General features: G+C 42.5%; 1 protein-coding gene across 4 annotated transcripts in view; it reads right to left on the reverse strand.

Moving 5' to 3' along the window:
* Window positions 1-24,021, reverse strand: part of HTR7 (5-hydroxytryptamine receptor 7) — a 90,249-nt gene extending 66,228 nt beyond the window's left edge. For all 4 annotated transcript variants that reach the window (XR_006701592.1, XM_045438176.1, XM_045438175.1 and 1 more), the window contains exon 1: window positions 23,477-24,021. Coding sequence is in view for 3 of the 4 variants with exons in the window: in XM_045438176.1 (XP_045294132.1) it covers window positions 23,477-24,021 (545 nt within the window). In the remaining variant the exon portion in view is untranslated. The remainder of the gene's footprint in view (window positions 1-23,476) is intronic.
* Between the last annotated feature and the right edge of the window lie 203 nt (window positions 24,022-24,224).

Raw genomic sequence — 24,224 nt, forward strand, 5'->3', positions numbered from 1 at the left:
ATTTCTATATTAATATTTTGGGGTTGTGGAACGAATCATCTGAGTTTCTATTATTTCTTATGGGGAAATTCGCTTTGATATACAAATGCTTTGGATTACAGGCATGTTTCCAGAACAAATTATGCTTGCAAACCAAGGTTTTACTGCATGTGTGTGTGTATACATATATATATATATACTGGAAATATATATTTCCAGTATATATACTTGGGGGGGGGGGGGTACTGGAAATATTCCAGAACTGGATTGTGGTGATAAATACACATCTGACTCTTGATCTCATCTCAGGTGTTGATCTCAGGGTGGTGAGTTCATGTTGGGCTCTGCATGGTGTAAAGCCTACTTAAAAAAAAAATACACAACTCCATACATTCACTCAAAATCACCAATGTGTGTACTTAAAATGAGCGAATTTTACGGTATGTAAATTATACCTCACTAAAGCTGTTAAACAACACCGAAGGAAAAAAAAAAGAACTAAAAACCACTGTGGAAATCAAGTGTTCATTTGCATCTCTTCCCAGAAAAAATCTCTCCTACACCCTTTTCACTAAAATACTGCCTCTTTATCCACTGTGACAAGCAGAGATGCCCCAGACTGGGGACTGAGGGTCAGTAGGAACTGCCAGGTTTGGGACCTTGTGTTTGAACAGCATGCCCTATCCCCCCTTCACATCTCCCACATATCCATTGATTTGTGGACAATTTAGAGTTATAATCCTAAATTTCATCATGAAGGCTGAACCTGGTATCTGGTTTCTACTTCTGGGGTCTATCCACTCCCAACTGCATCTCTTGGTTCCCAAGTTCAATTCTGTCCTGGACACTAGTTTTATTTCAGCCTTATTCCTCAATGCAGAAACCTGAAACAAAAACTCTGTATACCATTCCAGACCCCAGGCCAAGAGTCTTATTTAGACTGGCATCAGCTAGCTTCTCCCTAGTTCTGGGGTGAAATAGAGTTCCGGCAGTATCTCATAAGCTAAAGGGTATATCCCAGGGATTCTCTTCCTTCTTCAAAAATGAGGACCCCTTTTAAATGTCAAAATATTTTTCAAACCCACACTCAGTAGTAATTGCACTTTTAGTATCAGCTGACTAAAAAAGTACAGAATGACAAAACGCTATGCTGCGTAAATGCTCTTAAGTAAATTTGCATTTTATTAATCATACTCACATCTACATTTACCAGGAAGGAAAATCTGCTATTTTTTAAAAGGAAGAAATACTTAACTCCAGCTGCTTCTGCATTTTGAGAAAGTGCAGAATTCATGTTGGGGGGGGGGGATTTTTTCAAGATGATGCAGACTTAAGTTGTGAAAGGGAAGGCTCAAGATTAATCTGATGAGTGAGATAGAGATTGATAGGAAATAATCTGTTTTGCATCATAAAATAATAAAGATCTCTCAAGTAGTTCTCAGGAAGCTTAAGGGAGTGGTAGCTTTTAGATATTGTTTTGTTATTGGGGGGGGTGGGCAAAAGAGAGGAAGAACCCCAATATACTGAAAGAAGTGTTGAGGGGGAAAGCTTCAATGGGAAGAGAGTTGAGCATGAATTCAGATCATTACTTCTTGGAGCAAGGACCCGGATGCTGTCAGACAGGCACAGCCCACAGCATGGGAAATCCACTCCAGGAAACGTGCTTTCTGACCATTTCTTGAGTTGTCTCTTTAGAATCATAAGAATTACAAGCGAGCTTCACAGATACTGGGAGATTCCAAGCATGTGAACTAGTAAAACACACACAGATCAGAACGTCAACATAGGACCCATAGTCCCACTAAGTCTATCATTTCAAAGGCAGTTATAACATCCTAATACTACAGCTAAGCATCATTCTCCACTTACAAAAAAGTACCCTTGCACATACATTTTGATTTTTGCCACCAAAATATCCTATGAGAAAGGTATTATCAACCCAACTCCACAATGTGGAAATTGAGGCTCAAAGAAAGTGAAACGATATCTTACAGTTAGTAAGGAAGTGACAGAATGAGACCTCAAAGCAGGACCTTTGGATTCCAGATGTAACGTTTTCTACGTCATCATTGGTAAGCAAAATGAACAGAAAATAAAAAATAAAGAGAGTCAGGGCATCAGAATTCTAATTAATTTCATTAGGTGTCAACAGCCAACAGAGAACGCCTCAGAAGTCAAAGAATTAATGAGCAGTACTCTAGACAGAGTAGGTGCTACTGATAATTTTACTATTTCCCGCTCATCGACAACATGAATATTCATCATTAAATCATTCAACAAATGTTGACTGTTTATCTTGAGCCAGCACATTGGCAAAAGCCAAGTTTCAGTAATTCCAGCTTGAATACCATTCAATGATGCTACTGATAAACAGCATGACGGTATTCTTCCCTTGACGGTAAGAACCTGATTCACTGCCACTGTGGTTTGTGGGCATTACTGAGCTAATGAAAACCCCATGTTTCCTAAAGAACAAAAACCATGTGTCCTGAAAGAGGTTAATTACACTCACACACAAACCATCTGCCTACACTGCTTTTAAATATATAACCAGATAAACACAGAAGCCCATTCATGGCATTTTTCATTCTGGAGCGTCCAAGATTAAGGCCAAAGTCATTGCTAACAAGTTGCCCAATTACAGTTGAGCAATAACCTGGGCCAGAGTCATTACAGGAAAACGTGACTCAGTTAAGTTCTTGGTGTACAAGAAAAGGAAATAAAATAAGCAACTGTCTCAACTAATATAGTGGCATTCACTGGTCTTTCCTCACCTGGGCTTATGGGAGAATCACTGGATAAGATATTAGTCCGATGTGCCTTCCAAGTTCTGGTTCTGCCACTTAGCAGTCAGTTGCTTCAGGCAGGCACTTACTGTCTCTGTGCTTCAGTTTTCTCTTTATAAAACATGAAGGCTGGACTACGTGATCTCTAGAAGTTTATATCAATCAAAATCTCAGCAAGAAATAAATTGCACCCTCAAATTAGGATAATTCAGGGAAACTACAGAGGTATGAGCAGGGGTAGGGGAGCTATAAAGGACAGTGCAACAATAGAACAATCATCACCCCACATGCAAAGGGAGGAGGGCAGGAGGCAGCTACAAGACCCAGAAGGAAGGAGTCAGGTAGCAAGAGCCACCTTGAGGGGAACAGTGACTTCCAGTCAAGGAGCACAGTAAGTACAAGGTGACCCTCAGAAAGGGTAGGATCTCCCTTTGATATCATATCTTCCCTAACCTTGCCACCAGCTGAACCCAACTAGAAGCCACAGAGCATATCAGTTTCCCAGGGAAGAGAGCAGAGCAAAGTAGAGAGTAGACCCGGAGATCTGAACTAGTGCAGGTCCCTTCCAGTTTTAATATTCTCTCATTCTGTTTGTCTGGTAATCTGGGGGGGGACAACTTGACCCCACTTGACCTCTGGCATGCCAAACCTGGAACTTCTGGACAATCAGGGGTAGGTAAGGACCAACACACACACCAAGGCCAACCCCTATCCTATCACTGTACAGAATATTTCAAGATGCTGATGTGGCCCTAGGTGAACCTCCAAGGTCTAGATACGTTATTTGATTTTTGTCTTTAAAAGAAGACACATAATCTACCAGGAACAGACCGTACTTTCGATTCCCTTCTCTGTGAAGCATAAGAGTTAAGACATCGGCTCTGGAATCAGGCATACCCAAGTTTGATTCCAGATTCTGACCCTGAGTAACCTGATGAAATTATCTAAGCTTTTCCATATTTGTAAAATGGGAGTAACAGAACCTAGTACACAAGACTATTGGGATGAGTCAATGAAATGGTCAGCACGTAGCACAGAGTCCTACAGCTACAGGGTAATGTTTAATCCTTCACTGGGCACTTATCTAACAAAAATTTCTTAGCAACTGTTAATGACTTTTACCTGCGTTACCTTTCTCTTCCTTCATTCTGACGCTGAGGATTCCTTTCACACAACTTTCTAGGGTTCCTAAAATGCCAACAATTGAGCAGGGATTTTTACTGAAGTTACAACCATGAAATGAATTTGTTTGAAGAGTCATCACCTTAGACAGAAGGAAATTAATAGCTTTCAGTGGAAAACTGTTCATTTTGAAAATACAAATCTTACACAGCGAAAATCAAATCAAATCTAAATAAAATAAAAATCAATCATCACATAATGCCATTTGAAAAATATAATTATAAAAAGGAAACTTGGATTCTTTTCAAAAAGCTTCATTTTGGCTAGTGTCTTTTGTGACTACATAATCCCATTTTTCTTTTTTTTTTTTTTTTTTTAATTTTTTTTTTCAACGTTTTTATTTATTTTTGGGACAGAGAGAGACAGAGCATGAATGGGGGAGGGGCAGAGAGAGAGGGAGACACAGAATCGGAAACAGGCTCCAGGCTCTGAGCCATCAGCCCAGAGCCCGACGCGGGGCTCGAACTCACGGACCGCAAGATCGTGACCTGGCTGAAGTCGGACGCTTAACCGACTGCGCCACCCAGGCGCCCCATAATCCCATTTTTTAAAAACCTGGGGGACTTTCTATTACCTATAGATACACTTAAGAAATTATAAGGATGGGTAAGATACCACCATGACTATAAAAGAGAGTATGTTAATACAAAATGTTAAGAGTAGAGAGAACATCACGTTTTGTATACCTAGCTGGAGAGAGGGGAAGAAATTAGTAAAGAGGCTGTTGGTGCCGCAGAAGCCAAGATTCTAAGACATGGCAACCGAGCTGTGCACACATTCGTCCAGCCCGCCCACATTTCCAGAGTGCGTTCTTGGTCCCTGGCCCTGGGGAAGGCGTCAGGTGGGCAAATCCTACCAGCCCTCCAGACACTGCTTTTGCTCTTGGAGTATCCAAGGTCTACTGGGGGAGACAGACTCATAAACAATCACCCAGAGAACATAACGGACCTTGTGCCGTAACATGAACAAATCACTATGGGAAGAGAAGGGATCAGATCACTGAAGGCTTGCTATCCATTAGCTTCTGCTGTGCAACAAACTGCTTTAAAACCTTGAGGTTTAAACACCAGCCATATATTCAGCTTGCTATTCTGTAGGTCAGCTGCACTGTTCTGGTCCCGGAAGATTCAGTTCATCCCAAGTGGGTTGTCTCGTGTCTGTGGTCAGGTGATAGCGGCTCATGAAAATCTCATCTGCCTGACTGGGGACTGGCAGCCAAGGAAATAGGGGGACTAAGCCATGAGTCTCTCATCACCCAGCATAGGCTTCTTCACATGGTAGTAGTCACAGGGTCCCCCAAAGCAGCAAAGGTAGGCAAGTTCAGCACACATGCTCTTTTCAAGTCTCCACCTCAGTCATGTTTGCTAAAGTCCCATTAGCCAAAGCAAGGTGTAAGGCCAAGCCTAGAGTCAATGCGACAAGGGCTGTAAAGTCTCACACGAAAGGCACGTGCATAAAAGAATGGGAAGAATTTGGGGGCATTTTTATCATAATTTACACATAAGTGACATTTGAGGGAAATCTAATAACAGTCTCTTAGGAATTTACCAGGAGAGGAGCTATTCCCTGGAAGAAGAATCAAGACAGGAACCAATGTGGAAATGTAAAAATGCCTCTGACTCACCCCAGATAAAGCAATGAGAGGCTCTGGAGGCAAGGTTACATTTTATTATGTGATTTCCCCTTTTGTGCAAGTGGATTTGAATTATCCATAGCTGTAGTGGATCCCATTATACTATTTCCAGCATCTAGTCTTGCCTCTGGGACTCAGATGCTAACCCCATAAGGTTGCTGGGGATGTTCATGTAATGCACCATGCAGTTAAAAACTCTGTTATGTTGGCCACCTTTACAAATAGACCTTAATGACAGAACGTCCTGAAAATGAAATCCACAGTGACTTTATAAATCGTGTGAAGCAGAACTGTGCCTTCAAAGTCAGAAAAAAATGCTCCTGGCAGCTACGGTGAGGTCCCCACTCAGGGAGAAAGGAAACGAGGCCTACCACAGCAGAACTGAATCATAAATGGCGTGGCTTCTATGTCCCTCATTTTCCCTGCCTACTTGTTTCATACCCAAGACCCAATTAAATAAGTCAATTTTTTGCTTGCTTGCTTCATCCATTCATTTATTCACTCGCTTACGCATCACATATTTACTGAGCACCTTCCACATGCCAATAGAAGCTGGGAACAAACAGAGATGAATAAGATGCCCCTGTCCCCAAGGACCTCAGCATTTGGTATATGAGGCAGGGGAAGAAATATAAACAGGTACATGTCAGCATGATGATAACAGAGAATGAATTTCAGGGTGCTAAGGGAGAGTGTGCGAAGAGAACCCAACTCAGACCTCGGTGTCAGGGATAGCTTCCTAGAGACCATGATGTGTTAGCTGAATCTTGAAGAATGTTTAGGAAATAGGAGGAAAGGAGAGAGCATTCCAGGCAGAGGAGACAACAGCTATTAGGATACAGAGGCAAGGGAGGATGTGGTATATTCAGGAAAAACGGAAACAGTCCCCATACTTTCTGTGACACTCAGGAAGTACACACAGAAAGAGCAAAAGCAGGAGACAGCTAGGATGTCATCTGACGGAGGATGATGTGCCACCAACCACCTTCTCCCCATTATCTACAACATTATGTAAGGTACCAGCTGTTTACCCTTCCTGACTGACCCACTGAACACACCCCAGCATGAAGAAATTCAAGTCCCTGACTTGCCTCAAGCAGTGTCTGAACTTAATCATGAAATTGACTTTAGCCCCTATTTCCGGCATCAATGGACAGGTAGGGTGGTTTGGGGGCAGGCTGGCATTCCCTGAAGCCTCATCAAGACCCCACACAGACTCTTCCTGCAGGCAGACTTGATTTACTTATCACTTTCAGAATGAAAGAAGACAGGAGAGTCAAGAAGGGCACCAGTAAGCCCTCCAATTCAAACAGCTCTAACACCAGGATGATGTCCTGACTGGCTGGCAGAACTCAAGTCCCCACCACAGCCCAGAGTTGGACATGAATAATAGTAATAACAACAATGCTCTCAACCTGTGGGCATTTTATAAGAGGCAAGCCCTCAGCTGAACTCTTCTTGGATATAATCTTATTTATTCCTCATATTAACTCCATGGAGATATTTATATCATTATGAGGAATGAGGTTTAGAGATAAGGTATAGTGACTTATGTAAGGTCACAGGAATCACAGAGACAGAATCTGTATCCTGTCCCATTCTCTGGGACCTTTCCTAACCCAAACTGCCTCATTTTACTCCCAAGTTTACCAGATACATTTATTCATTGAGGAATATGTTTGCATCCCGCCTGGTCTACATGAGCCTGTAGATGATGAATTAGACACAGTCTTGAGCTAAAGGGTTTCTGCTCTAGTAGGATATTCATCAATTCATCCTTCCATTCATTCAGCTAATGATTAAGCACCCACTGTGTGCTAGGAATTTTGTAGGTGCAGAAGAAGTAGAAGTAAAAAACAAAGTCAAAGTTCTCACCCATTGTAATGGAACTTAACACGTGTACTTAAGGAATTATCACTAGGATACAACGCAGCAGACACAGAGCTCAAATGTAGGTTGCCTGACTCCCAGGTTAAGTAGCTATCAGTGAAACTTCTTGAAAGATCTTTTTCTAGTCACCATCTCCACGTCTTTCCTCTCATCGTCTCTGCCTCACTCCATCTGGGCTTCCATTCCACTGCTCCATTGAAACTACTCTTCTCAGGATGACTAGGCCTCAAGATCACCAAATTGGCCATTTTTCTGGCCTGGCCTTGCAACACCATTTGACATAGTTGATATTCTGTCTTTTTCAAAATACACTTCCCTTAATTTCCACGATGGCACGTTCTCTAGGTGTTCCTCATATTGCACTGACCATCCCTTTTTAAATGTTGCTAACCTCTCCTCTCCTCTTGACCTCTGAATGTTTTCTCTCCCTAAGGCTTGGTATCCAGGCCCCTGTTCCTATCTATTCTCTCCCATCCTATGCCTTTAAATACCACTTACAATGACATCCAAATTTGGATCTCTAGTCCTGAATTCTCTCTGGAACTCTAATCACTTACATCAAAATGTCCACCAATACCAAACTTATCATCCAAAGTTGGACTCTTGATTTTTACCGCCAGTCCTACTACTTTCACAGTCACTAAACCTCATTCCTGTTTACTGACTGTGAAAGTCAGTAAACAGCATCTGTGAAAGCTACTGGGTAGCTTGAGCCCAAAGCACGTCACTCTTTATTCTTCTCTGTCCCTCACTCCCCACGTCCAACCCTGAGTCTTGCAGATGCACCATCAACACACCTTGCATCCCACTTTTCTCCATCTTCGCCATTCCCAGTTATCTCTTCTCTTGACTACTGCAGAAGCCTTCCAATTGGTCTCCCAGCTCGCAGTCTTACCCTTCTCCAATCCATTCTCCACAAAGTAACCATAGTGAACTATTAAAATTGTAAATGGGATCATGTCACCCTACACTCCAAACTCTGCAATGGATCCACTGCACGTGGCATAAAATCCAAACTCCACCTGGCCCAAATCCCAACATAATTCGTGACCACTGCTCTACTTGCGTTTCCTTCCAGGCTTTCCCGTGATCCCCTACTCCAATCACCTGGTCCAAGGCCTTGACCGGCTGCTGCCTTTCCAGAGTGTTCTTCCTCCTGATCTTCACAGAGCCAGCTCCACCACATTACTTACATCTAGTGCATATGTCATCTCTCCAGAAAGGTCTTCCGTGAGTACCCACTCTAATCCATACGTTGCTCTGTTTTAATTCTCCATATGGCACATATTACCAATGAATTAGTGTGCTTTTAAAAAACATTTCTGTGTCCTATTTATTCTTGCTAGAATATAAGATCCAAGAGAGAGAGACCTTATTTGCCTTGTTTAGGATACAGAAGAGTAACTAATGAAGACTGAGTAATCAATCAATAAAGGTTGAAGAAGTGAATAGACGAATCCCCTATGACTCCCACAATAAGAAAAAACAATTGTGATATGTTAAGAAGTTGCTTTTAAAGGACTATTGCCTTTGTGACCCAGAAAGGAAGCCAGAGTGGCAGGGGCCAGCAGTATCCCCAAAACAATCAAGTATGAAAGCACAAGGCAATCTACTTATCACAATGGAAGAATTTTCAAAGACTTTTATTGAGAATATCAGAGACTTTTTCACACCAAACATACAGAACGTGTATTCAGGCAACTGGACCAGATAGATTATAGCTGGACTGGAGCACACCAGTGAAGTCTCTCAGGCTTAAGCATTAATACTCGCAGTCCCTTGCGAGTGGGTGGTTCTGGTGGATGTTCCAGATGAAAGAACCATTTGGAAGGAAGAAAGCTATCCAGCTACCATTCTCTGAAAGAGCAGAAAATATTATCAGAATGCCCAGAAATATAGAATGTTCATGAATGTGAATCATAACAGAACCCATGATCAAAGTGAGAACGCAAACCGGCAAAATGGGCCAAAATAAAGCTCCCCACATAGATGCACTGGGAATGTGCCCCCCAGGTCCCCCAGCTGCTCTGTCCCCAGAGGCGGTCAACCTGTGCTTCACTACAACATCGGAAGAGTGAGCATTTAGGTCTGACCCGGGAGCCATCATTTTGCAGCGGTCCTCAGCAAGAATTCTTTAGGCACAGAAAGACTATTCAAAAAACAGACCAGAGTACCTGGGTTTTTATTGATGGAAGCACTCAAACAAACCAATTGTTTGCAACCAGAAGCTAAATGACTCAAACTCTTCCAAAAAGGTCATCGCTCACAGGGATTGACTGCAAAGCAAAGGTATAAGCTACCTTTTTAAGGGTCCAAATTTTCTGATATGTGAATAAATAATCTTAATTTATGCTCAACTCGACAACCTCTTGAAGATGGGGCCATGTATTTACCCACCTCTGTATCCCCTCCAGTACTTAAATATCTAGTAGACAAATAACAAGGATTTGCCTATTAAAGAAATCTCAGCTCCACCATCTCCTCTAGCTTGCTCATGCATCCTCTCTCTCCTCTCTTCCTCCCTCTCTCTCTCTCCCACACACACATACACACACACACACACACACCTGGCTCTCTATTAGGACCTGCTGCTCAAGAGTCCATCTTAAACCTGTAAAGAAGCAGATCCTGATATTCCGTAATGACTTACCCTAACCCAAACCCAAAAGCTAACAGATGGACTGGAGTGGAGATGTCCTGGATCAGCAACGGAGGAGAGGGTGCCAAAACACACCTGGCCCCTAGGATATTAGGTGAGAGGCTCTGCACTTAGGCTAACATAATTACTGTCATCGCTGTCCTCTGTGGAAGGCAGCAGAAACTATCTAGTGCTTGATGATATTCCAAAGGCAACACCCTTCGGACCCAAAAGACCTAAGTCCGTCATTTTCCCAGCCAACTGTGATCCCACTACTTTCTTCTTGTGTGCTCTTGGGCAAGGCATTTAACCTCTATGAGCCTCCCTTTGCTCATCACACAGGTAGCCAGAATGAGAGTGCCCCCGGAGTGGTCATGGGGATGAGATGAGATGAATTACATGAAGCCCCCGGCAGCGGACCGGGCCCACAGTGTGCACTCAACAAATAATATCGCAACAGCCAGTTACTGTGCTCTGCTACTTGGGAAGCATCTTCCTGCCTGATACCTGTCGCTCTCCTTCTGGGATGTGTGAGCTTGGCTGCAAATGTGTCTTTCGGCTGAAAGAAAAAGGCTCTGGGATTTTCATTCAATTTTGCCTGCATTTCCGTCTGCTTCATGGCACAACAATGGTGATAATAAAGACACAATCCATGGCTCTAAACTGCTAAGGATTCATATCACTAGGGCTTTGTTAAAGTCAGTGTTCTGCATATGTCTGGAGAGCAGAGAGTGACTCACTAGCCTACTACAGCTGGATAGGACAACCCATTGGGGCTATCCCACTGCCTCCGTACCACTTCTGTTCCAGCAATCTCCAGATCCTAACTTGGTTTCCCAAGGAAACTTCTACGTTATCACCAAGAAGGTTTCACAGAATGCTGGAGAATAAGAAGTCAAGGTCTGCCGGACCTTTGAGAATATGAGGTACCCAACCTTCTCAACTCCACTCACCATGATTAACTAAACACCTACCAGGTGCTAAGTACTATGCTGGGGATGGGGACACAGTCTCCAACAGGACATCCTGCCATGCAGAGTGTATGGATGATTGATCCCACAAATCATGTGTTCATTACAGTTAATTTCACAAACCATTCCTTACAAATTAAGGTGAGTGTTAGTAAGAAAAAATGTGGTTAGTAAGAAAAAAAGACTGTTTAAGACAATCTGGAGATTCTAGGAAACTTGCATGGGACAGTAATATCTAATCAAGGACCTGTCTGAAAAGTGGTAAAAATTAGCCAGCCAAAGAGGTAGAACAGTGTGGGGGGAGGAGACAGGGGGTACAATAAAAAGACCTGTGAAGGCCCTGAACATCAAAATGTCAAGGAATTGGAGGAAAAAAACAAAAAGGTTGCCAGAATATTCAGGACTTGGGGGAGATAGGTAGGTAGGTAGACAGATAGGGAGACAGACAGATGGGTAGAAAATTGAATTGAATCAAATCTTGGGCAAAAGTTGGCAGACTGCAGCAGGTCACATGTGGCCTGCCTGTTTTTGTATAGCAACCCCAGCTAAGAATGGTTTTTATATTTTAAAAAAGTTGAACAAATAAGAAGGAAGAATATTTAATGAGATGTGAAAATTACATGAAACTCAAATTTCAGTACCCATAAGTGAAGTTTTATTAGCACACAGCCACTCCCATTCATCTACAAATTGTCTATGTTCAAACTACAGTGGCAGAGTAGTTACAACGGGGACCACATGGCACACAAGCCTAAAATATTTATGGAAATATTTATCTAGCCTTTTACAGAAAAATGTTTATCAACCCCTAATCTAGTGAACTCAGGCAGAGGTCAAATTGTATAATCTTTTAGGTCACATTAAACATTCAGGACGTTATCTCAAGAGTAGGGGAACTCATTAACCCATTAAAGAAGCAGGAAAACACCATCATGGAGTAGTGCCCAAACCCGTCTGCACATTGGACTAGCCTGGAGCTTCCAAAATAGGGGTGCATGAGTCCTACCCCCTGAGACTGTGCATTAGTTGGGCTTATGATGCCCTGGGTGTGCGCTGTGGAATTTTCTGAAGATTCCTAGGTGATTCTAAAGTGCAGGTAAGCTCGGGAACCACAAATAAAATCACATTTGCTTTTTCATTTTTTTTTTTTTTTTACTTTAAAGTTATTTCCCATTTATTTATTTTGAAAGACACAAAGAGAGAAGGAGGGGCAGATACGGACAGAGAGTATCCCGAGCAGGCCCCACACTCAGCATGGAGCCCAATGGGGGGCTTGATCTCAAGGCTGTGAGATCATGACCCAAACAGAAATCAAGAGTCAGATGCTCAACCGACTGAGCCACCCAGACGCCCCTACAGTTGCCTTTTTAAATTTTTTTAATGTTTACTTATTTTTGAGAGAGAGGGAGAGAAAGACAGAGCATGAGAAGGGAAGGAACAGAGAAAGAGGGAGATGCAGAATCTGAAGCAGCACAAGCCTGACATGGGGCGAGAACTCATGGACCATGAGATCATGACCTGAGCTGAAGTCAGACGCTCAACTGACTGAGCCACTCAGGTGCCCCCCTGCATTTGCCTTTTTAAAAGATCATCCTAACTCGGGGGTTCTCCATCTGGCTACACATTAGAATCACCTGGGTGGTATCTTCAAACATACTGCTACCCAGGCCCACCCAGACCAATTAAATCAGGATCTCTCTCTCCAAGAATTGCTAGTTTTTTAATTGCCCAGGTGACTCTAATCTTTAGCTGGGGTTACACATGCTGCATTAACATGGGGCAGTAGATACAGGGAGCCCCCTGGGAGGCTACATTGAGTGGTCCATATGAAAGATGACAGAGGCTCGGGTTGAGTTCCTGGAGATGGCAGTGGGGAGAAGGAAAGTGAAAGGATAATCAGCAGGACTTGGTGATTGGATGGTGAGAGTGGGGGGCTGAATGGGAAGTTTCAAAGATGGTACCCAAATGTCTAGCAAAGCAAATGGGTACAGAATGATGTCACCGATTGGGCTGGGAACACTGGAAGAAGAACAAGTTTGGGGGGTGAGAGCATTAGCTCTGTTCTGACATATTGAGAGGGAGGGGCCTATGATGGAGTTAGTCAGACTGAGGCTATAAGGGAGGCTGGAGTTAAATTATAAAGGGCCTTGACTGTTCTCCTCATGCAGCAAGAAATGGCTACAGTGATATAGGGGAACCCATGGGGTAGACACTGTTCCTCCCACACAGAAGGTGTGTGTTCCCTTAGCTTCCTCCTCTACAGAATGGGATTAAAAATGCTCACACTCTCTCTTGTTCCTCTTCGGCCAGCAGAGACATTCAGTGACAGACAGTAAGTAAACACCCTTACCGACACTCCCTAAACACCTTTGCTATGAAGATTAAATGAGATATTGTATGTCAAGTCTCTAGGAATTTATGTAGCACAAAAGGCTCTCAAAAATGGTAGTTGTTATTCCTACAGGGTTTCCAAAAAAGAATGGTACTGTGATACCCTCAATGATGTTTTGCGGTGTATACATGTGGACATCCATGGGAAGGACAAGCGAGTGGGGTAAGAAACTGGCACCTTCAGCAGTTGTGAGAGACAACATAATGGTATCTGTTCACCCATTACTAAGAAGTCAGGATTCTAGCAACCCTGTGGAATCCACAGCCCTCCAGGGTCCAGGCTACCCTTCCAGCATGCTGTTCCTCCTTCCCCAGTGTGGCCCTCTGTCGACCAAGATGACAGCGAGACCTCCAGTCACCATATTTAAATTCCAGGAGACAAGATGGAAGCAAAGACAAACAAAAAGAGGAAGAAGGCCCACACCAAATGTCTTGAAAGAAGTTTCCAAGAAGCTGAAACACAATACTTCTACTAACATCTCTAGAGTCAAAATTTGGTAACATGGCCACACCTAGCTGCAGGGGAGACGAGAAAATGTAGACTTTATCATGGGCGGCCATATTCCCAGGTGAAAACAGGAATTCCTGTAACTGAGGAGGAAGGGGGTGATGGGCGTCAAGAAAAGGCAACCAGCAGCATCTGCCACAAGCAGACTTGGGCTTTTCCTCATGTGGATGCCTTCTGGCTCCCTCTCTGTAAGTTCACTCACAGACTGATTCACTGCCTCCAGCCTCTTGGCATCTGCTGTTCCCCTTGCCTGGAAACTCTCCTGCCCTTCGATCACCAGTGTAATTCAACATTTCTCCTGAGACCTCGGTCAGGATTTAAGTCCATCGCGGCCATACCTAAACTTCTACTCTTTTCCTTAAATATATTTACATGGGGCGCCTGGGTGGTTCAACTGGTTAAGCGTCCAACTTCGGCTCAGTTGGTGAGTTTGAGCCCCACATTGGGCTTTCTGCCGTCAGCCCAGAGCCCCCTTTGGAACCTCTATTCCCCTCTCTCTCTCTCTCTCTCTGCCCCTCCCCCACTTGTGTGTGCATGCGCATGCTCTCTCTCAATCAAAAATTAATGAACATTTTTTAAAAAGTAGTTTATGGGAATTGTCACTCACGAAAGAGAGGAAGACCTGCTTAATCTCCTCCCTCTCACCCTTTCGTAGCAAAGGAAGAAGAGGATTCTATCAACTCATAAAGTGTATCTACAAGCTGAAAATTAATTTAGAGATGAGCAAGGATGACTTCTTCAAAAAAAAAAAAAGGCAATCCAGAGAAGCCAGAACGCACCCTGTGCTGCTGATCATAGCAGAATTAAAGCCAAGAGCACAACTCACATCGTCAAAGTGAATGAGTCACGGTACCTGGCGAGGAAGCAAGACTCCAGCCAGACCCCAGTCAGAACTAAGGGTTATGGCTCCTGCAAATACAGAGGAGTTCCTTTAGCTGTTAACAGCCCAAAGATGACCCCTGCCCTCATACACGAAGCTAAAAAAAGGAATGGTCGCTGACAGCACTGGAACAGTAACTGCACCGGCTCAGATTAACCATCCATCTGATGTAAATCCAGATACACCTCACAAGATGTCGTCAAATAAATCCTTTTGCCCTTTTGATTACAAAACAAAAGATACATGCAGGAAATCACCTAGAACATACATGGATGCTTTTACAGTAATTTTAAAAATGAACACTCATGTAATTACCACTACAGTCAAGACATAAAACATGATAGCACTTCAGAAGCATGCCCAGAAGTAATCACTCTCCTAGTTCTCATGATATATAGTTCTTTCCTTTCCTTTATAAAATTTCCACTTACGTAGGTTTCTAAGCAGGGTTGTTTGTTTCAAATTTTTATCATAATGGAATTGCATTATACGTGTTCTTTGGGACTCTGTGGCTTCTGCTCATCATTGTGTTTGTGACCCCAAAGTATTTATGGATGAAATGACATGACATTGAAAATTTGATTTAAAATACTGTGAAGATTGGAGGAGCTGCAAAGGATATGTTGAATAAATTGGCCATAAATTGATCACTGTTGAAGCCAGGCAATGGACACATTAGATTCTTCATACTATACCCTTCACTTTTAAATATGTTTCAAATTTTTATAACCAAATATTGTTTAAGTTACTTTGTGAGATTTGTTTTAACCAGTTTGTTCATTTTCATTACCATATGGTAATGGTTCTCTAAGGAGGGCCCCCAACTCAGGAGCCTCGGAATCATCTGGGAATTTGCTTGAAATGCAAATTATTTGGCTCCCCCCAGACTTACTGAATTAGAAACTCTTGGGGTAGGACCCAGCGGTCTGTGTTTTAATAAGCTCTCCAGATAGTTCTGATACATGCTCAAGTCGGATAACCACTATTGAATAGTATTCTATTGTGTAAATGTAGCACAATTTATTTATCCATTCTATTATTGATACACATATATATCATTTCAAGTTTTAGGATTCCAAGTTTGTGGATATTACAAATATTCCTGTATAAGACTTTTGGTGACAAGAATCTCTTTGATACATACCTCACGGTAAAATAGCAAAATCATAGGGTGCATGTATGTTCAACCACACACAATAATGCCAAACTATGTTCGAAATGATTTACCAATTCACCATCCTACTAGTAATGTACGGAAGTGCCCTTCGTTCTACATCCTTGTCAATACTTAGTATTTTTCAGAGATTTTAATGGTTGCCCTTCTAGAGCATTAAACGCTTTTAAGCTTCCCAACTTGGGATAAAAAAAATATATATTAGGGAACAGATATATTAGGAACTAGAACTCCAGACATGAAATCATAGTTTTGCAAATATGTTAGTTGGTGGGTTTGCATGGAATGGGCCTGATGGAGAAACTGAAAAGATCAGTGGGACTATACTTTGCAAAGCAACATGGACTCTGGTACAAACTGTCATTGATAAGTGAGGCAGAAACAAAGCAGAGACCTTATGGATGTGCTAAACACTTTCCATTTTATTCCCAGTGAAATGAAAAGCCAATGAAAGGTTTTCAGAAGAGCAATTTACATACTTGTACTCTGTATTTGTATATATTTAAAATATCTCAGGCACACATCCACTTCTTGCTATGATGAAGCTACTTGATGCTTCAGACCAATGCTTCTGCTGAAACAACTAAAAAAGCTTGATAAAGCACAAAAACACACGCACACACACACACACACACACACACACACACCCCTGCTTGTAGCCACCACAGAATTCTTGAGACAACCAGGAATTAAGGAAAACAAAATAATCCTGGAGAAAACAGAACCACAGAGCAGGGAGTCAAAATCCTGCAGGCTCTCTTTCCCTTCAGACATTTGCCAAAACTAGGTGAGGGAAAGGGGCTGAGGATCAGGCAAAAAACCTCAGCAGAGCTGCTTGTGAAGAGGCAACAATGTCAGAAGACAGACTGGTAATCTCTTGAGGACAGAAAGACAAAATTAAAGACCTCAGAGGCCAACATCCCAGTAATAAGGAAGGGGCAGAAAACTAAGCCCAACACTTGGCTGGTATTCCCCTCAAGACATTGGTTGCATTCTGAAGTTGTATAGGGCAGGAGGCTAAGAAGCCAAGGAAGAAGGCTTTCCTTTTCCCAAAAGGCTTTCAGTGGGCGTTTTAGCAATCTACAGTGCTGAGGAGAGAATAGAGTACTGAACAAGCCAGGGGGAGAAGTCACTGGGAACACCCCCTGCTCTCAGCTGAAATCCCAAGAAGGCTACATCCCAGAAAGAGGCATCAGCCAGTGGCAGACAGAACTCTATCAACACTAAAACACAGTCTATAGTAACACAAACCCTAATTGGATTACAATAATCATTCCACCAATATGCCTGCCTACCAGCTATTTTCTCTGGGGGAAAATAACATCATCTACAACATCTATAATTCTTCATAAAAAATTTTGAGTGTATAATCAAATGTACTAGGCATGCCAAGACATAGACCCGAAATCCAGAGTTAAAAAACTGAAACAGATCACACACAAAGCAACCACAAGTGATTCAGATACTGGAATTAGTATAAAAAGAGCCTATGTATACTCAAGAATGTAATAACAAGAAGGAGAAATTACATGAAAAGGCAGAGAATTCAAATCAACAAAAAAGATCAAATACAGAAAAAAAAAAGAATCAAATGAAATTTCTAGGAGTGTGAAATTAATAACTGAATAAATAATGCTGACCAACAGATTAGACATACCAGAAGAGATGATTAATAAATTGGAAGGCAGGTCAAAACTTTTGTAAAAATGAAGCACAGAGGAAAATGGAAAATGGAAAATAGAGTGTAAGAGACATGTGTGATAAGAGTAAAAGTTCCAAATTATGTAAATTTGAGACATAGAAGAAGAGAGAAAGAATGAGACAGTAAAATTATTTAAAAAGATAATATCCAACTGATTGGAGATATCGATGCAGAAGTACAAAAATTACTAAGAACCTCACCCAGGGCTGACAGCAAATAAACAGCAAAAATTAATCAATAATGCCAGACCTGGGAACAGCACAGAAAAACTAATAAAAACTAAAGACAAAGAGAAAATCCTAAAACAGCCAGAAGAAAAAAAGACACATTATCTTCAAAGGAATAATAATAATGTTGGTTAATGGCTGATTTTTCAACAGAAATGATGGAAGCCTGAAGACAATGGAATGATGTTTTAAAGTGCTAAAAAAACCCTCAAATATAGAATTACATACTCGGAGAAAATGTCATTCAAAAATGATGGCAAAATTAAGACATTTTCAAATAAGTAAAATTTGAGAGGACTTATTACCAGCAAACCGTCATTTAAAAAAATGCAAATGAGGGGTGCCTGGATGGCTCAGTCGGTTGGGCAACTGACTTTGGCTCAGGTCATGACCTCGCAGCTCCTGAGTTCGAGCCCCACGTTGGGTTCTGTGCTGACAGCTCGGAGCCTGGATCCTATTTCAGATTCTGTGTCTCCCTCTCTCTCTGCCCCTCCTCCGCTCGTATTCTGTCTCTTTCTCTCTCAAAAATAAACAAACATTAAAAATTTAATTAATTAATTAATTAATTTAAAAAAATTCTAATGAAAGTTTAACTGGGCAGAAGAAAATGATCCCAGATAAAAACACGGTAATGTAGAGCAATGCAAAGCTAAACATGTGGGTAAATAAGAGTGGCTATTAACTGTTTAAAATAACAAAAATAATAGATTAGATCTTTTAAATATGTAGATTAAAATGCATGACGACAATAACACAAAAGATGTAAGGGGATAAATAAAATACAATAAGGTACATTACTATACAGCATTATATTTATCCAAAAGAAATGTAAACATGTCCACAAAATGACATGCGTATAAATAAATGTTTATAGTGGCACTATTAGTAATAACCAGAAACTAGAAACAATTCAAATGTCTATCTACAGGTGAATTGATAAGCAAAATAACTGGAATACTACTCACCAAATAAATAAAATACTGACAGACTAAAATCTATGGATGAATCACACATATACTGAGCAAAAGAAGCCAGAATTAAGAGTATATTCTCTATATAGGGGTTCCTGGGTGGCTCAGTCGGTTAAGCGTCTAACTTTAACTCAGGTCATGATCCCTCGCGGTTCATGAGTTCGAGCACCACGTCAGGCTCTGTGCTGACAGCTCAGAGCCTGGAGCCTGCTTTGGATTTTGTGTCTCCCTTTCTATCTGCCCCTCCCCTCCTTGCCCTCTGTCTCTGTCTCTATCTCTCAAAAATAAACAAACATTAAAAAAACTTTTTTTAAGAGTACATACTCTACTATTCCCTTTATATGAGGTTCTAACCAAGTAAAACTCATTCATGATGCTAAAAAGTCAGGACAACAGTCATCCTCGGGAGCAGAAGAAACTGGAAAGGGGCAGAAGGTTGTAATATTCAATTTCTTGATCTAGTGGCAGACGACACTAAGGTGTTCACTTTGTAGAAACTCAGCACGCTCTATGCTTAGGCTTATTCATTTCCCATATGTATTTCCAAAAGACATTTAAAAATGTATTTCGGACATACGGAAAGTTATACAAAGAAAAACAAGACTGTATCAACCATTAGAATTAGAAACAAAACATTACCAGTATAGTTCCGTGAGCTAGTCCCTCATGACACCTCCATCCACCCACCAGAGATAACCACTCTCATGAATTTGGTGTTCTCCATTCCTCTGCACTATTTTTTCCTTTACTCCTTAGATAAGCTCACCTAAACAACATATAGAACTGTTTTGCATGTTTTTGAACTATATATAAAATATAATGTGATTTCTATTTTTAAAAGATCATTGTAGGGGTGCCTGGGTGGCTCAGTCAGTTAAGCGTCCGACTTCAGCTCAGGTCACGATCTCGCGGTCCGTGAGTTCGAGCCCCGCGTCGGGCTCTGGGCTGATGGCTCAGAGCCTGGAGCCTGTTTCCGATTCTGTGTCTCCCTCTCTCTCTGCCCCTCCCCCGTTCATGCTCTGTCTCTCTCTGTCTCAAAAATAAATAAAAAACGTTAAAAAAAATTTAAATAAAAGATCGTTCTAATAGGGGTACAAGGGAACTTTCTGAAATTATAAATATATTCTACATCCTGGCTGGAGTGTTGGCTACGTGGGTATAGACATTTGTCAAAACTCATAAGACTATGCATTTAATATCTTTGCATTTCACTACATGTAAATGTTATCTCACTTAGAATAAATTTTTTTTAAAACAATTTTTTTTTTTATAAAGAGATCATTCTAGCTTCTTTATGGGCAATGGATGCAGGGTGGACAGAAGTGAAGCTAGGAAGGTGAGTTAAAATATTCCAGTAGACCTGATAAGTGTCAAACTTACCTGCCTGAGGAGGAAGGAAACAAAGACAGGTTGTGGGCACAGTTCTTTGAGCAGCTTAACTCCAGTTACTGGAGGGAGAAGTGAGGCCACAAGAAAATAGAAGATCAAGCTTGGCCCATTGAGAGAAAACACTGAAGACAAGAGAGGAGGGATCAAGGAAGGAACAAAATCCTTGGGGTAAAAGGAGATGGGAAGATGTGAGGTATAGGTGGTTTGGCCTTGGCCGGGACACAATATCATCTCATTTTTTAACTGGACCGAAATAAAAACAGGTACAGATATAATGTGAAAGACTGTTTGGTAGTGGAAGGATTACAGCGTTCCCATCCAATGACTGTTACTTTTTCAATGATCATGAATCATTCATTATCTGAAGAGGATGGGGAAGGGAATGCGGCCACCTAAGAAGAATGGCATGAAATTGCATTGGAAAAGGCTAGAAAAGCATCCAGGTAAGGTGGGGTGTGGCTAAGAAAAATCAAAGGCTCCATTTTGGATAAGCGAAATGCTCAATAGATAGCCAAACTCTTGCAATACAGTAAGAGCTCAAAAGCAAGGTTATTATTCATCTTTAATTATGCTGCACAAAGCACACTGTAACCTAACCTTGAACTCAAGATGGAATAAATGAAGACTAAAATTTTTCATATTTTCTTAGCACATTTTTGTATCATTGGTCATATTCTACAATGGAACTGAAGAAAACAACCTCTTTAGAAAGAATTCACCTTAGGGGCACCTGTGTGGCTCAGTTGGTTAAGCATCCGACACTTTACTTGGGCTCAGGTCATGATCTCACTGTTGTGGGATCGAGCCCCAAGCCAGGCTCTGTGCTGATAGCATGGAGCCTGCTTAGGATTCTCTCTCTCTCTCTCTCTCTCTCTCTCTCTCTCTCTCCTTCTCTCTCTGTCCCTCCTCCACCCCTGCACTAGCTCTCTGTCTCTCTCAAAATAAATAAACTTTACAAAAGAAAAAAAGAAATAATTCACCTTAGACATCAAACACATTTTCTTTATTCTCATTTTTTTTAATTTATTTTTTTTTTATTTTTTCTCATTTTTATTTCTGTGTTCTTGGAAGAAAAGCAATCTGTGTCTTCTTCCAGTGTTAAGTTTTTCATTTATCTAAAAAAATGATATGATCCTCCTCTAAAATAATTTTTAAGCAGAATTCACCAATGGGACACTTCTTAATAGGAGGAAATAAGGAGACAGAATCTATATCCCTATGTAATATCACAATTTGTGACAATTGTAAGGATATACGTGACAAAGAAATTAGAGGCTCTTGCCAAGAAGGATTAACCTCTCTGTATCTGAGACATGCTGCTGCTTGCTGGTAAGTCACATGTCCACACTGAGTGAAGAAAGCCTTTGGCTCATATATAGGAACCTCAGGGTCGTCCCAAGCCAAACCTGAACGTGCCCAGCAGAACAGAAGCACTGGCTGTGTTAGGACACAAGTTAGTATCAATTATGAAATGAAAAAATTATAAATGTACTTCTTGCACCATAAATTAATATTTGTTGCATTACACTAAATTCCATTTGAAAGGACTGCATTCATGCACGAAGCTCAGACAGGCTTAGCGGTCCAATTTTTATGCTACAATTCATATATATACTTACTATGTATATTGAGTGCACTCTCCTAGTTCCTGTTGCCACAGCCAGACTGTGAGTGCATATGTTTTTGTCATTCTTAACTACAGTAATTCAGAACTTCAGCTGTCAAGTTTAGAGCTAATATTCTTATATATGCTGTTCACGCACTACTCTAAAAACTAATTCCTTGTTTGCTGTCGGAGGCTCCTACCTAGCATGATATAGAAAATGGCAGGATCAATTTTTTAAAAATAACCTAGATCTTTAAACGCAGATACAATATATTTTTTTTCTTGAAAATATCCCCTTTCCTATCATTCCCTTTCTTCAGTAATTCTAAACCCTGGTCAAGCAGTAAAATAGGAGAACATGTTAAACATCAACAAACCACAAATAGCAGTGTTTACAGGGAGGAAAAGGAAGAAAATCTCAGTTTCGTGCTACACCATCCTTTGAGGCACTGTCATTTTAAATGTGGAGCCACCAATTATTTCTTCTGTGCTGAAAGGTTTACACATTTAAAGGTTCTGTAGGTCCACAAAGAAAATAAGCAATCATTTCTCTGTATCATTAAACACAACAGGATGCCAGTCCTGTGCTAGTTTTAAAACATCAGAATTATGTGGGTGAATATTAAGGTTTAATATTTCAGTTTCAAGAGAAACACAGTGTTATTGTGTGGCCAAAGAGCACTGGGACCATACTTCAAGCTGTCAGTTGCACTGTATTTCTAGGACCAAAGATGCTCCACTGCAGAATTCTGTAATCCTAGAGTCTGAAAAAACCCTGGGGTCTCCTACACCCAGGACAGGAATTTTTCCCCCAGCATCTCTGACAGATGGTCAGCCTCTGTTTCAATTACTCCACTGGGGAGTTCTCAAGAGAAGATTCCCAAGAGATACGATGAAGGGCTAGAACCAACCATTCAGATACGGAGTTAGGCTCCAGTCAGCACGCCTGCAGGATACAGACAGCGATGCCAAACACTAAAATCAGACTTCCAAAAGCATGAGATTCAGAATCAGCAATCATAGGAGTGCAACGTTCCGACATGTAGAACCCCCAATTCTGGAACCATCCTCAGTTCCTTCACTGGCCCTGGGGAGCAGCTCCCAAAATCAGGAAACAAGGAGGCTTTTCAACGACTGATTTCTTAAAGTAAGAAATGACACTTCCAGGCTCACAGCAGGGGTTTGTCAAGTTCAGAGAGGATCAAATCCCTTCCGTCTGAAAACCAAGCCAAGGGACCCCCTGGTGGAACTGCTAATGCTTAAAATACTTTAACTTTGGTCTTAAAATCCTCACTACAGTAAACTAGAACATTTTGGACTCTTCTTTTAAAGGTGTATATAGGCTATGCTGTAACTGAAGTTGCTCGGTTGGTGTAGGGTTGGTGTGTGGGGGTTGATATTTTAGGCGCAGCCCTTCATCCCTCCGAGGGGTCTGGCTTATCCTCCTAAGAAAGGCAAGCGCCTGGGGAAGGGGTGGGGGGGGGGGGGGGGAGCAGCCCGCACATCCCCAGGCGGACCCCGGGACCGGGCGGCCCGGCCCTTACCTTACCTGTCGATGCTGATCACGCACAGGGTCATGATCGAGGCCGTGCAGCACATGACGTCCATGGCGATGAAGACGTTGCAGAAGAAGTGGCCAAAGATCCACTTGCCCCCGATGAGGTCGGTGACGCTGACGAAGGGCATGACCGCCACGGCCACCGAGAGGTCGGCCAGCGCCAGGGACACGATCAGGTAGTTGGAGGGCTGGCGGAGCTTCTTGACGAAGCACACCGAGATCACCACCAGGCAGTTGCCGGCGATCGTCAGCAGCGTGATGAGCGTCAGGATGGAACCGATCACAACTTTCTCGGCTCTGCCGTAGTTGATCTGTTCCCAGCAGCCGGAGGCATTGTCCGGCGGCGCGTCCCAGGTGGGCACCGGGCTGGCGGTCACCTCTGGGACCCCGCGCAGCAGGTGAGGCGCCCAGGAGCCCGCGACCGGGCCGGCGCCGTCGGGGCTCAGGTCCGGCAGCCTGCGCCCCACCTCCGGCAGGAGCAAAGAGCGGAGGTGCCCGTAGAGGTCCGGACGGCCGCTGCTGTTAACGTCCATCATCGTGCCGCTGTGCGCTGCTGCCCATGGAGCCGGCGCCCCCGCCACGCGCTCCGGCCACCGGCCCGGGGGCTTCACCTCGCCGGTTCCGCTCCGCCCGGCGCAGCCATGGGGCCGGCGCCGGCCGCTGGGGGGCGCCTCGGCTCGGCCTCGCGGCCCCGCACGTCCCGGGCCCCCAGCCGCTGCGGACCACGCGGGAGCGCGGC

Source organism: Leopardus geoffroyi, chromosome D2 (genome assembly GCF_018350155.1).
Source record: "Leopardus geoffroyi isolate Oge1 chromosome D2, O.geoffroyi_Oge1_pat1.0, whole genome shotgun sequence".
Lineage (NCBI taxonomy): Eukaryota > Metazoa > Chordata > Mammalia > Carnivora > Felidae > Leopardus > Leopardus geoffroyi.